At 37.8% G+C, this 15,543-nt stretch overlaps 1 protein-coding gene across 1 annotated transcript; it reads right to left on the bottom strand.

Moving 5' to 3' along the window:
- Positions 1-2,751: 2,751 nt before the first annotated feature.
- LOC133334865 (PTB domain-containing adapter protein ced-6) lies at positions 2,752-5,474 on the bottom strand. Its single transcript, XM_061543180.1, has 4 exons — positions 5,246-5,474; positions 4,733-5,178; positions 3,081-3,727; positions 2,752-3,015 (listed from the first exon to the last, which is right to left on the bottom strand). Exons 1-4 carry the CDS (start codon positions 5,444-5,446, stop codon positions 2,762-2,764), a joined length of 1,548 nt encoding a protein of 515 aa, XP_061399164.1. The 5' UTR covers positions 5,447-5,474; the 3' UTR covers positions 2,752-2,761.
- Between the last annotated feature and the right edge of the window lie 10,069 nt (positions 5,475-15,543).

Raw genomic sequence — 15,543 nt, 5'->3', positions numbered from 1 at the left:
TTAGCTCCATATTTCCTGATTGATTTAAGGAAGACCAAGTACCCGACCATTTTAAGAACATTTTTATATACTCGACATGGTGCAGTTATCCATCGGCACCCGCTGCTTTATTATTCTTCAGCCGATTAATTGCTATCCTGACCTCATCTTGGCTACAGTCATCTCTAATTGGTTCAGAGGTATCTTCTTCGCCGTCACTATTTAATACCGGAAGCTTTGCAAAATACTCCTTCCAGATCCCCAACACGCTGTCTGTATTTGTCACCAGGTTTTCATCTTCATCTCTACAGGAGGATGTGCCTGTACCAAAGCCTTCGGTTTGGTATTTTACTCATTGGTAACATTTCCGGACTTATTTTTGACTCCTGTACACCAGTGTTGTGCAATGGGTTTCTTGATGGTGGTCTTTGGTACCCAATAGCTTTTCGGCGTTGAGTTTCCGTGTTGTGTTAGATCCCAACTTTATCTATTTGATTTCTCGTTGCTTGATCGGGAAAAATCCAAATGGCTTTGGGTATATCGAGATGCTTGAATGTGGTGCTGCTAACTACCATGCTTTTTTCTGCTGCGAAGTCAGTCAACCTCATGTCGTTGTCGTATGTTTCTTCATGGAGGCTGAATTTTCCATCTGTGAGACCAAAAATATTTTCCCTTCCGACTTTTGCATTAAAATATCCTAGCAACATTTTAATGTCATGGCCAGGGCAGCGGTCGTATGCTGTTTCTATGCGCTCGTAAAATATGTCATTGGTCTGTTCATCTTTGTCTTCCGTTGGATCATGGGCGCAAATAAGATTGATGTGGAAGAACATCGTTTTATGCGGATTATCGCAATTTGCTAAACTACTGTAGTGAATCTGGAGACGAGGTCTTTTATTCTCCTGTTAACCATAAATCCGCAGCCAAATTAATGTCTCGTTTCATGGCATCATCTGAGTTACTTACGCCAGTCCCTTTCCATCGCATTTCCTATAAGGCAAAATAATATCGACTTTGTACTTCTTGAGTACATCCGCCAAAGCGAAAACTGCAGATTCGCAGAACGTTTGCGAAGGTTGTAAAAATTAGGAGGGATTGGTTCTCTTTGGTTCTCTCTTTCTCCCGATTATGGGCAACTAACCCGACGCCTCAACCCAATTTTTGATAGTTGTTATGGATGAACTCTCGGCACATATGAGCTCACTATTTAAACGGGTGATAAAAATAGCTACCAAAATACCAAACCAGGTGACACAGCAGGGACGTCAGTGTCTACAACTGCGATGGAAGAGGGACCAAAATAAGCCTGGGCTTTGCCATGTTAAAGCCAATCAGAATAATTCTAAGACGATCTAGCCATGGTCGTCCGTCCGTCTGTTGTAATCATGCTTTTGAAGGAATTGAGATAGATGGCCAAAATTTTGCATAGAGTTGTCTTTTGTCTGCAGGCAGATTAAGTTCGAAGATGGGCTATATCGGTTCATGTTTAGGCATAGCCCTCATATATAAAGGCACCGCCCAATTTTCGATATATTTGGGATATATTTATTGGAAGAGCTGCGAACAAGACATACGTGCCTAAGCCAGTTAAGGTTAAAGGTTCCAAAATAAGTTGGGCCGTCTGTGCTATCTTAAAGAAGCATTTGTTTTTGATTAATATATTTCGAATATTCAAGATTCCTAGGCCACAAAATCGAAAGACTGCTCAGTTTCAGAAACTTAGAAGATGATGAATAAATTGAACTTACCCCCTCTATTCGTCCTGCAAAACCTCGTCGAAACATAAGTAAGTATTTGATCCTACTACTCTATCCATAAATGAACCAAATATATACCATATCCTTTCCGATTCATTAAAAAATAATGATTATTTATTTCTGTTTTATTATAAATTTATTCTTATTCTTCTTCATAAAAGAGCTGAAGGTCTTCTTCATAGAAGAGCTGAAGGTCATCTTCTTCTTCATAGAAGAACTGAAGGTCTTCTTCTTCTTCATAGAATTGCTGAAGGTGTTCTTCTTCTTCATAGAAGAGCTGAAGGTCTTCTTCTCCTTCATAGAAAATCTGAAGGTCTTCTTCTTCATAGAAGATCCTACTACTATATCCATAAATTAAATCAAATATATACCATATCCTTTCCGATTCATTAAAAAAAATAATGATTATTTATTTTTGTTTTATTATAAATTTATTCTTATTTATCAAATAAACGATTAATAATAATAATATTATTTATTTTATACAAAATACAAATACATTTATTCAAATTGGGCTAAATTTGATGTTGATGATAACACTGTTTCTTTTCCACAAATATTTTGTTCTTCTAAAAATACTGGGGTAATAATAGAAGGCTGTTTATAATTTATTTTAACGATTTCATTTTTGGAGAGTAGGGGGTTTTTCATAATCACTTGTATCCAATCACACATACATTCAACATAAATACATAACTAAGATTATACGGATAATATTCTTAAATTAATAACATTATTTAAAGAGAGAGAGAGAGAGAGAGAGAGAGAGAGGGGAGATTGGGGATGGGATGTGGGTAGGAAGTTGTGAAAGTAAACTAATCATTATACAGTTTATATAGTTTAGAATATATTTTTTTTTCTCGTTTTTTGACAATATTACACATCTCTTGGGTTGTGGATCGAACAAAACCAATGATCCGCCCCATTGGAAAGATTTAATTTTACAAACAAACAATAAAACAACTGGCTACCATGCGCTCTCTTTTTTGTTTTGTTCCCTTCGAAGGTGTCGGGGAGGAAGGAAATCATTTCCTCAAGGGGTCCAAACTTTCCAATGTGAAATCATCTACGGAAATTTTACTCAGCTTCTGGGGGAAAATACTTTGATGGTGGTGATTGACCGTGTTGGATGTATCAAAGGGATCCGAACCAAAGAGATCGGCAAGATTGTTGTTGTTGTTGTTGCCATTGGTCATTAAATTGTTAATGGCATTTGGTGAAGTGCTGTTGGTGACCGAGGTACTGCGACGTGATGCCGAGACTTTGGGTGGTGGAGCCACTAAAAATTAGAACAGTTTAAATTGTAATATTGAAAATAGATTTTCAAAATTTCAAACTACTTACACAATGGTGGTGTTACGGTCAATTCACTGAATGTGTTATTGCTAATAATGCTGGTATTGTTGTTGTTATTATTATGGAATTTATTATCATTGTTGTTGTAGAACAGCTGTTGACCAAACGAATTCGATGGCTCGAAACCAAACAAATCATTGCTAATATTTTTACCACTTCCAGTGCTATTGCCATCCGTCGATTCCTCAGCCCGCGGATCAAAATCACTATCCGAATCGGAATTCAATAATAGCTCCTCCATCTTTTGGGCATTATTATTCATGGATTTATTGGTTGTGGTGTTGTTGTTATTGTTACGTGGCGGTACAGCGGGTAAGAACAGTGAAGATTTCAGCGAATTTGTCGAATTGGTATCAATCAAAAGGGTCTTATCATCGTGATTTGACAGACCATTTGATCCATTTGTCAAATTCTGTGATGCATCACCATTTGTGGTCACGGTCTGTTGTTGTGCTGGTACTTCCAAAATGTCTTTGATATTTTGTTTAAACAAATATCCATCTAAATCGGATTTCGACAACTTTTGGGATAAATCTCTCAGTCGATTCTTATAGATGTTGACCGTTTTCTCTAAATCGGCAATCTGTTGTTGGGCCTTGCCAAGTTCCGTTTTCTCTGTGGTGCTAACATATTTTCTGGAAGAGAGAGCACATGAGATTAGAAGAGAGTTTAAAATAGAACAGAAGATTTCCAATACTGAAGAACTGAACGTCTACTACAGATTCTAGTCATCTCTACAACTGAAGAACTTTTTCTGCTTCATAGAAGAGCTGAAGGTCTTATTTTTCTTAGTAGAAGAGCTGAAGATCTTCTTTTTCATAGAATAGCTGAAGGTCTTCTTCATAGAAGAGCTGAAGGTTTTCTTGTTCTGCATAGAAGAGCTGAAGGTCTTCTTCATAGAAGAGCTGAAGGTCTTCTTCATAGAAGAGCTGAAGGTCTTTTTCTTCTTCATAGAAGAGCTGAAGGTTTTCTTCTTCTGCATAGAAGAGCTGAAGGTCTTCTTCTTCATAGAAGAGCTGAAGGTTTTCTTCTTCATCATAGACGAGCTGAAGTTCTTCTTCTTCATAGAAGAGCTGAAGGTCTTCTTCTTCATAGACGAGCTGAAGGTCTTCTTCTTCATAGAAGAGCTGAAGGTCTTCTTCTTCATAGAAGAAAAAACCATTTGGTTTTCTATGATAAGAACTTTGGGTCTTCTAAGAGAAGACCTTCAGTCCTACTATGAGAAGATTTTCGGAATTTCTTTGAGAAGAACTTCGTGTGTTCTTGGAGAAGATCTACTGGTCTTCTATAAAAAAAACAACTTTTGCTCATCTTTGAGAATAACTTTTATTAGAGAACTTCGGAACTTCTATGAGAATAATTAAGGCTCTTCTAATAGAAAAACCTTCTTATCTTTTAAAGGAAGAACTTCGAGCTGTTCTTTGAACGAAAAAAAAAACGTTCAATGAAAAAAACTCTTGGGCCCCTTTGAGAATACTTTGATGTTTCTATGTGATCTAATTGAAAACATTCTTCTCTACAATCGATTCGAGTTCTTTATAAGAAGAACTTCAGGTCTTCTATGAAAATGCGATTTGGTTTTCTATCTTATCTACTATGAGAAGTCTTTCCGAAAATGTTGTCTATGTGCAAATCCTTACCTAAATGCCAATTCAAATGCCTGACCGATGGTCAATGTTATATCCGATGCCAACTTATTCGAAATGAAAACAAAACATTCATGTGTATCTTCGGTGGTTGATGACGACTGGGTCGAACCGTCGGGACTACTGCCGCGACCATTGGAGCTGCTCGTATCTCCCGCTGCGGGCTTTACAGTTTTCGCAATAAAACTAAAGAATTTCTTGACACCTTTCTCGTCGGCACAATACGAGATATTGTGCAGCGGGAACTGATGGAGAATCTTTTGGGTGCGTGGCTCCTGCACGGCTACACCATCGACACTAATGGTGATTTCGACTTTTTTGAATTTCTCCTGTGTACCCGTTTCGGCCTTCTTCATTTGTTGGGCAAATTGCAGTTTACGTATGGTATCCTTGACGACTTCAATACCCTTGGGTTGGTCCACGGGGACATTGCCAAAGAACTGAAAAGAAGAGATCGGAAGATTAGTTTGGCGTTTTTTGTTGATTTAAAAAAAAGTTCAGACTTACTTTGACTAGATAGACTACATGACCATTGATAAGGGCTTCGGGTGTATGCAACCAGTTGCGCTTTCCTGCCTTCGAATCCTCTTTGTTAGCACCGTTCTTAGTTTCCGTTACTGCATCAGCATCCTTGTCTTTGTCCTTGCTTGTGTTGTTGTTCTGTTTATTCCAAAACTTTAATTGTGATATTTTCGCCGTTTTCTCCATGCTGTACTAGACTCTAAACGATCAACGTTTCAATATTGAGGGGGCTGGTAATCTGCAAGGCAAGAAGAGGAAGAACAATTTAGAGACATTTTGTATTTAAATTTAAATTGAATTTAAAGAAAATTTGGAAAGTGGAAAAGAGGAAAGATTGTGGACGGCAATAATTCACTCCGTTAATGTCCCATTTGGAAGTGAGAGATCTAATCCTGTAGTAACCTGTTATGATCCCCACAGTGATTTTAATCTCCCTTGGAGGGTGAAATAACTATTTGTCGAAAATTTTCGATATAAGTCCATATTATAGCCCTTGCATTAATATCCGGCCCATTCATGGAATTTTGAAGTTTTCAGCCACAAAATTTACCACCGTAGTGGTTGCAATTTAGCATACCGGATTTTCGATTATGCCCAAATTTGGTCATAGCTGCCAAACAAATGCCCCCTCTTAGCTGGCTTGTGACGGAACGGTTGTTCCATAAGCCGAGCTTAAAAAAGATTTCTAAGCGCATCAATCTTGTGCGCATCCCATCCAATTTGATAGACCGTTCTGCGTGAACCATCCCTTGGCTCGCTTTTATCATCTAGCCCAAGTAGCCGCTGCAGCTCCATCCTTCTGACTATGTCGATGCTCGAGAATAGATGATATAGCCTGTGGCTGTTACCGCTCGCCATGTGCAACCCAACCCGATGTCTTAGGCGTAGGCGAGTAACATATGATGTTTACACAGTGATGTGTTCAGAGTGCAATTTCAGTTCACATTTGCATCTCGTGTGGCCTTTTCCAGGAGGCTGTTAAACAAGTCAGACGACAAACTGTCACCTTGTCCAATCAGTGATTCACACAGCACGCTGGATAACACTTTATATGCGGTGGGAATGAGACTTATTCCTCTATATTTGGCACATATCGTCTTGTCTCCTTTTTTGTGCACGAGACACAGGATGCTGAGGTTTCAATCATTGGACATGCATTTCTCTAGCCAAATTGTACTAATCAGCTGCTATTGACCAGCATCTGCCCACCGATCTTGAATAGTTTGGCTGGTAATCCACCGGCACCTGTTGCTTCATTGTTCTTCAGCGGATTAATTTCTACTCTGACCTCATCTTGGCTAGGTGTTATACAATCTACCGTCATCTCTTATAGGTTCTGGGATATTTTTCAGATTTTTGGTACCCAATTTTTGCTTTTGCTGAAATTTGTAGGGATTTGGCAATTCTTTGCCATTATGATTCTATATTATTATCGGGGCAAGGAGTGCTTTCGTCAAGCAAGTGGGTAAGTTGAGCGGAGTAGGCTTCTGCTTTCTTTTGTGTTTGCAGCTATTCGACGTCGAGTTTCTGTGTTGTGTTAGATCACACCGTTGCTACATTTATACGAGTGCGAAACCTTAACTGCTGCAGGGTAGTGGTCCGAATCGATATTCGCTCCTCGTATCTATGGGACGTCTAAAATATTGGATGAATGCCTTCCGTCTATCACAACAATATCAATTTGATTTCTCGCCATGTGGCCTTGTCTATATAGAGATACTTGGATCTGGTGCTGCTAACTACCGTGTTTTTTTGCTGCCGCGAAGTCTATGGAGACTGAATTTTCCGACGGTGGGATCAAAAATATTTTCGGTTCCGATTTTTGCATTAAAATCTCCTAACAGAATTTGAATGTCATGGCTACGGCAGCGGTCATATGCTGTTTTTTGGCGCTCGTAAAAATTTCTTTGGTCTGTTTATTTTTGTCTTCCGTCTGTTCAGAACTGTTCAGAATTTTGGAGGTGTTCGCCGGATTTTCCCACCGAAGAAGTGATTGTAATTTGTCATTTTAAATTTTGGGAATAACAAATTTCTCCAAATTTCGCTAAATTTTCGGTATGTTAAAGTTCCTGGCCCAAATTTTCATATTCAGTATTTAATATGGTACGCTATCTAAAATATTGCCTCCAACGAAAAATAAACTATTGGTATTTTATGGTGTGGCTTGAAGTTTTGCGAATGCTAATGGATCTTTGATGTTTTCTTCTTATCAGTAGTTATTCTCTATTTGCAAATTACAAGTCAACAAATTTGCGGTAAAATTTCCTAGTCAATATTTTTAAATATATTTAAGGGCTTGAAAATTATGAAATGGCCCGCATACCTTCATAAATTGCATTCTGTATTTAAATGGCGGGAGATAGGTGTAAATACCATTAAATGGAATTGAAATAAAACTTGAAACCAGACGCTATAAATATGGGCAGATGGAAATATTTGTGGAATTTGAAATATTTGTTTTTCACTTCGTGATGGTATGTCTGTCAAGTGATCACTGCCCCTCAATGAATCTATTGTTTACGCCATTGTTACAATGAATATTTAAGGTGCCTCCTCTTTCCTCCCTTGCATTCAGCCCTAGCCTGTTGTCCAGTTTCATGTGCATGTGCATATGAATTTTATTAATTTTTTATTGTTATTAACTATTAAAATATGTGTATTTTGTTCACGACAAAAATAAAATCGGAATTTTTCAACACGAAATCATCAACGATGTGGCCAGACGATCAGTTTACCATTCACTCACTCGTAGTCCCCACAGCAGCATCTGCTGCTAGTTTAGATATTAGATATTTAATTTAATTATAGAAAAAAATAATTAAAAAAAACTATTCAAAAGATTAATGACAAAAATACAAAAACAACAAAAGGACAGTGGATTTTTTCTCTTTGTTTTTTTTTATTTAAATATATTTACAGTCACTTATAATTATTGTTATGTTCAGCAGTTTTTTTTTTTGTTTTGTTTAAATTAATCTCACAACAATATGGGAGTGTTGTTGGTTTTTTTAGAATCCCGCCAGTCAGCCTGCCTGCCAGTCACTTGATGCGATTAGACTAATGAATATAAATTTTAAAAGAAGAAGAAACGTTGTCGACAATTAATTAAAGATTCTAAAGAAGCCTCAGGTAGTTAGTTATACAACAAAAATAACAAAAGTAGAGAGTACTTGTCAACAATTAATGGATGGATTTTTTTGGATTTGTATGCATTTTTAATTGCCCTTCGTTGTATTATTGTAAAGTATTATGTATTTAGAGGAAAGTTTCCAAAGATTTGTCATTAGAAATCATAGGTTGACAGGCGAGGATAAACATTTAAGAATGATATTAAAAAATAAATAAACCAGTGAGCGGAGCAGTATAGTCGGTCGGGGCCGACCATATGATACCACGGAACTCTAACTTTCTGCGGATTTTTATTTCCTGCCTGGGCAATATTTCGCGATATTTGCACTGTCTTGACCGACAAGAGGTCAACAAACATTACTAATATTCAGTACATCCCTAATATGTGCCACGAGTTTACCCATAAGAAACTGGGAAAACCACCTCACATTCGGAAAACCTCTCCTACTATGAAAAAGCAACGAAAAAGAAAACCAAACTCCTTAAATGTTGACGACCCCCGCAAACGTATAAAAGATCACGATCTGCGAATCTGCACTTGGAATGTGTGCACATTGAGCAGAACAGGCGCAGTTTTCGCTTTGGCGGATATACACAAGAAATACAAATCCGATATTATTGCCTTACAGGAAATACGATGGAAAGGGGCAGGCGTAAGCAAATCAGACGATTACGTCTCCAGATTCACTCAAGTACATGAACGAATGGCTATAATCCGTATAAAAGGCATTCTTATATGTGCCCATTCTCCGACGGAAGACAGAGATGAACAGACCAAAAACTTTACGAGCCTCTAGAGACAGCACATGACCGCTGCCCTGGCCATGGTAGGAAATTTTAATGCAAAAATCGGAAAAAAATTGGCAAAAATCGGAAAAAAAAAATTGGCAGCACTAGATTCAGGCATCTCGATATACCCAAGGCCACTTGGATTTCTCCCGATCAAACAACGAGAAATAAAATTGATTATGTTGTAATAGACGGAATGCATTCATCTAGTGTTTTAGACGTTCGATCGATCCGAGGAGCGAATATCGATTCGGACCATTACCTTGTGGCAGCCAAGTTTCACACTCGTCTAAATGTAGCAGCAAAGGTGCGATCTAACACAACCCTGAAACTCGACGTCGAAAAGCTACAAACACAACAGATAGTAGAAGGCTATTTCGCTCAAATTACCCACTCGCTAGATGATAGCATTCCTTGTCCCAATAATAATACAGAAGCACATTACGTGTTGCAGACAGTAGCAACACGTAATGAGAGAGAGAATTATTGGGAGAAAATAAGAGAGTATAGTATTTTCAGAAAAAAGAAGTAAGCGTGAGCAAATCGAGATATACAGGCGTCGGAATGAAGTCCGGAAATTTTAGCAACGAGTAAAACAGCAAACCGAAGGCTTTGGTGCAGCCACATCCTCCTGTAGAGATGAAGATGAAAACCAGTGTGTTGAGAATCTGGAAGGGCCCTTTTGCCAAGCTTCTGGCATCAAATAATAACGGTGAAGAGGATACCCCTCAACCAAAAAAAGATGACGATTGTATACCACCTAGTCAAAATGAGGTTAGAATAGCAATTAATCGGCTGAAGGATAATAAAGCAGCAAGTGCCGATGGATTACCAGCCGGTGGTCAATTCAAGACCGGCGGTCAGACGCTGATCTGGTGCATGCCCCAACTGATTAGTACAATTTGGCTAGAGGAATGCACGCCCAATGATTGGAACCTCAGCATCCTGTGTGCCGTGCATTATAAGGGAAACAAGACAATATGTGTCAACTATAGAGGAATTAGTTTCCTTCCCATCGCATATAAAGTGCTATTCAGCGTGCTGTTTGAAAGACTGAAGCCATGGGTCAATGACATTATTGGACCACACCAATGTGGCTTCAGACCTGGCAAATCCACTATAGACCAGATTTTCTCATTTCGCCAAATCCTGGAAAAGACCAACGAAAAATATATCGACACATTTCAGCTATTCGCATTCGACAGCTCTATCCGTTCAGAGGTGTTTAAAGCAATGTCTGCGTTTGGCATTCCTGCAAAGTTAATTCGGCTATGCAGGATAAGTTTAACTGGCACAATGTCAGCATTAACGTCGGAAAGGACCTCTCGGATACCTTCAGTACTGAACGAGGATTCAGACAAGGTGACCGTTTGTTGTGTGACCTGTTTAACATTCTGCTGAAAAAGATCATGCGAGATGCAAAGGTGAACAGAAATGATACTCTCTACACCAAACTCACATGTTACTCGCCAACGACATCGACATAATGGGTCGAACATTGAGAACGAATTGAGAAAGAGTCTGCCAAAGTGGGACTGGCAGTAAATGGCGAGAAGACCAAGCCAATGGTATCAACGTGCAAGACGTCCAGTAGACTCGGACCAACTGTGGAACTTAAAAACTACAGCTTCGAAATTGTGAACGATTTTATATACCTCGGTACCGCCATAAATAAAACAAATGACATCAGTTTTGAAATCCGGAAAAGAATAGTGTTGGCCAACAGATGCTACTATGGTCTGAGTAAGCAATTCAAGAGCAAGGCCACCTCTCGCAAGACCAAACTCACACTCTACAAGACGCTGATACTACCCGTGCTGTTGTATACATCTGAAGCATGGGTACTTGCGCAAGCAGAGGAGTCAGTTCTTGGAGTGTTTGGGAGAAAAATTCTCCGGAAGATCTAGGGTCGATCTGCGTCGACGGTAAATATCGCCGTCGAATGAACCATGGGCTGTACCATCGATTCTCGGCCATCGATATAGTTGGGTAGGTTATGTTGTGAGAATGGATGAGGACGCCATCAAAAATGCTCAAAAGGCATATAAAAGCGAGCCAACTGAGGATTCACCCCAAAGGGAAGGCCACTAATCCGATGGAAATATCAAGTGAAAGACAACATCTCGGAACATGGGTTTTCAAATTGAATGAGCTGGGAATTTTTTTATGGCTTATGGAACACACGTTCTGTCAGATTGCCTCAACTCAGATGTGGTTTTTATCAATTCTAAATGGCAATCCAATAGTGCTTTAGTCAAGATAATTATTTTTTTTTTTTACTTTATGTACTAAGCGAACTTCCAAGCTATTTTATTGTATGTATATAAGTTCTAAATTACATTGAAATTAAAAAAATTCTTTGGAATTTCAAACATAACACAAAATCAGTTTCTTGATTTTTTTTAAATTATTCTAAAAATATAATTGAATACAAATTACAAAATCACCCCAAAAGTAATTTCTAATGTGTTAATTATAATGATTGACATATTAAGTGAATATCTGGTTGTGAAATAAAATAATTAAAAAATAACCAAGGTATTAACCTAATAAAAAAGACGGCGGCGAGGTCTGAGTACTCACTCCAAAGGTTTTTTGCCCATATATAAATTTGTGTAAATTCAAACAAAATCTGATGTAAGTGGGGTATTTAAAAATATTAGACAAAAACGGGATGTGGGTCAATATCTCCCATTAATTACATTAATCAAAATAACACGTTTTTTAAAAGGGGTTTATTGTAATATTTAAGTTAATCACCCTATTATAACAGGGTGATTCAAATATAATAAATGTACTATGAAAATATTCAAAAATGTCAATTGCATCAGTCATTTGTATAGAAAACGTATAAACAAGTCATTTTTATAAAATATGATTTCTTTGGAAGACTTTTGGAAGGTATATTCGGCTGCCAACCACAAGGAAACGATAACACTAATGATTATCGTTTCTATGTGGTCGTTGTATCTTCGATAATATATAACCCGACGGATGGCTCAACAAGAGCCTTCTTAATTTAAAATGAAACTCCTCTTCCATGTCGATATGTGGCAATGGATCTGACGCCTTTTTAATTTCAGATTCAAATCGATAGTCATCCGACTAGGGATAAGTAAATCGACTTTCGATTAATCGAATTCGACTTTTGCGTTTCATTACGTATCCTTACGGTCACTTGGGTGGAAAAAGTGACTTTTATCTTCAAAATTTGGAATAAGGGGTTGTGTGTCTTCTGTCTTCCAGAAATGACTATAAGGCTTTCTAACTAACGGCGTTAGAAATATGAAAGGAAATCATTCCGTAATTTGAGGACAAGCCTTTCAGATACTTTGAAAATTTCTTATGGTCTGTAATATATATTCGTTACCTAAGATTACATTTCTTTCACTGCTTCCAGACATTCCTAATCTATGTGATTTCAAAATAACTTAACTCCGACGTTAGAAAAATAAACGAAGAAACTGTTTTGTCTTTTCTGTCAATAGAAATTTGAACGAAAATCATTTATGAATGCGAGAAGAACCTCTTTCGGATAATATAATACTTGACTCCCTTTAATTCCGGGGGGTCGGTATTACGTCTAGTACAAATTCCATGATTAGGTTAGGTAGAAAAGAGGGGTGGATAATACCACCACATGTTTAACATGGGAAGGACATACACATAAGCCAATTGAAGCCTGTTGTGTGCTCTAGAAATGCGCAGAAAGGTAGAATTAGGGAAAGTTGAGATTAAAACATTTTGGGTTTGATTCCCCTATGGATTCAGGAATTTTTTGAGAACTCCTTCAGTTTTCTCCATTCGGTTAGTCCGTGAAAAGTGCCATTTCCCAAGAATTGTTTCCGAAGGCATGTAAATGCTGGAAAATGACACAGGAAATGTTCCAGCGTTTCACTATCTTCCCCACACGCTTTGCACATGCTGCTACCTTCACATCCAATCTTGAGTAGATGTGCCTTTAGGCTGAGGTGTCCCGTAAGAATACCCGTCATTCGGCGGGCCTCATTAGCTCATTACTCTGTATGATCGTGCTGTGATCTGTAAGGCGAAGAAAAATTTCGGTACCCGGTTCTCCGATAAAAGAGCCAGTCCAGTTTTTCCTTCTAGTCGAGAGCCATCTGTGTAGCAACCGTTTCCAGCCGGCATCTGAACTAGTGTTCCACTATTCCATTGTTCTCTACCATGTATTATAGTTCGCACCGTGTTACTACTCTCGTTTCAGGTATGCGGTCTGAATCAACTCAGTAGTTGCCTATAATATGTTTTTGTGCGGTATGTTGTGTCCGGCATTTATCCACTCGTCCATAGCTTTAAGTCTTAAAACTGCAACCGCCGCTTCATATTTAATATGGATGTCTATTGGATGTATATATAGTATTGTCTCCAAAGCCCCAATTGGTGTTATACGCATTGCCCCACATATACCTAGGCAACACGTTTTCTGAACTTTTTGCAACGCTTTTCCGTTAAATTTTTTACCCATTGCTGTCCACCAGAAAACAGACGCATAAGTTCTAATCTAGTAATGCTCTTATAGATCCAGTGTATTATCTTAGGATTGAAACTCCATTTAGAGCCTTCGGCTCTTCTACAGAAAGACCATGGGCCTTGTCAGTCTTTTGCTGTATGTGGTCTTTCCATTTAAGTTTCCTGTCTAGAATTACTACCAGATACTTAATTTTGTTTGATATGTTTTGGCTCTTCATACTGACCTATTTTTGTCTTTCTAGTGGAGAGACATATCTCCGTTTCGTCAGGATTTACGTTTAAGCCCTTCGGTTTAGCCCAATCGTAGGCGATATTTAGCACCTTTCCTGCATAGTAAGTTAGGATTTTTTCCCATAAGAAGTATTATAACGTCATCTGCATAACAGACTGGTTCAAATCCTTTATCGGTTAAGTTCCTTAAGGGTCAATTTATGGTAGTTACCCACAGGACCGGTGACAATATTCCTCCTTGTTGTGTTCCCTGGCCTACTTTATCTCTGATTGTTATGTCCTGTATGCTACAGCTAATCCCTCTATTCCTTAGCATATAGTTAACCCAGTCTATGATTGCCCGGTCAACTTGGAAAGTATCCAAGGATTGGATAAGCGTATTAATGCTGACATTGCTGAAGGATCCTTCAATGTCAATGCATACCGCTAAGGTATGGTTCTTAGCGAAGGTGTCGTCAATACTGCTTCATGATCTCCCCTTTACATACGCATGTTGTTTATTCATGATTATATTTTAATATGAAATCGACAGACTCATCTCTGACTATTTTCTTGGGATTTCTATAATGCTTCGACTCATTTCCAATATTTGAAATTAAAAACATCTTCCGATTGTTTTTGAAAGGTTATTGTATTACCCTTAATATATATTCTAAGATTATATTTTAGTATAAAATCGAATTGTGGGTTATTTATGGGAATTCTCAAAGTATAGTCCTGATTAAATTAGGCGAGTTTACTTGCGGCAATTTTTATCGTTCTCTTTTGAAATTGCTTCATGCGTCTATACAAGGCAATTCGGTTTTAAAACCTTTTTTTTTTTTTTGGTATATTGTGCATGTTTTTTTATGTTCGAAAATGTTCTGGATATCAAATTAATGACACAACAAAAAAAAAAAAAAAAAATTACAAAACGAATTGCCACAAAATTGTCGGTACGAGCAATTTTTTTCCATTTCTATTCCCCTTGGCCCTCTCTACAGCAAACAAAAACTTGCCGCAAGTAAACTCGCCTAATCTAAATTGGGACATATTTTCCTAAGATTTCTATAGGACTCCTGTTCAACATTGGAAATTTTCAAATTTTGATCATTTTTCCCATTACACTAGAAATGCTACGGTAAATATTCTGAGATTATGGTTTAAACGTTTGAGGTTTGATTTTGGAGGGTAGGAATCATGATGTCTTTGATTTTGTTTAGTTTTTGTGGATCATATGATAAACAGGATGGGTGGGCTTATCATACAATTACCAACCATGCATGACTATTACATACTGTGATGAGAATTAATCCTCTTTCTTTTATGTCCGGACTTTAGTAGATTTTCCTCTAGGTTTTCTCTCTTTCTAGTATCTTTCTGTTTCTCTTTTGAATTTGCACGCATTAAATTATGAAACTGGTAGTAATTACGAACAAGAAACAAATTGAATTTTGGCAACGATCCCTCCATACGACGAGCAATAAGGCTGGATAAATATGCGTGCCAGGCCATAGAATTCAATCCGATAAATTTGCATAGCAATTTCAACCTAGCTATCCGATACATACTACAGTTTCTATCAATGCTGTATTTAATAAAATGTTCGTAAAATTTTAGAAAAAATCGCATTTTTGTTGATTATATATCACATATAAAGATAA

Source organism: Musca vetustissima, unplaced genomic scaffold (genome assembly GCF_032173495.1).
Source record: "Musca vetustissima isolate MV318-11 ecotype Yass unplaced genomic scaffold, APGP_CSIRO_Mvet_v1 utg23012, whole genome shotgun sequence".
NCBI lineage: Eukaryota > Metazoa > Arthropoda > Insecta > Diptera > Muscidae > Musca > Musca vetustissima.
Note: the sequence above shows the minus strand (reverse complement) of the source record. Positions and strands in the feature narration are given on the sequence as shown.

What these genes read in the sequence shown, in the direction of transcription:
- LOC133334865 (XM_061543180.1), bottom strand. Translation starts at nt 5,446, where the DNA reads ATGGAGAAAACGGCGAAAATATCACAATTAAAGTTTTGGAATAAACAG. An exon ending in ATGTAGTCTATCTAGTCAAA is followed by an intron (nt 5,179 to 5,245) that starts GTAAGTCTGAAC and finishes TCTTCTTTTCAG; the next exon opens with TTCTTTGGCAATGTCCCCGT. An exon ending in GCATTTGAATTGGCATTTAG is followed by an intron (nt 3,728 to 4,732) that starts GTAAGGATTTGC and finishes TCTCTCTTCCAG; the next exon opens with AAAATATGTTAGCACCACAG.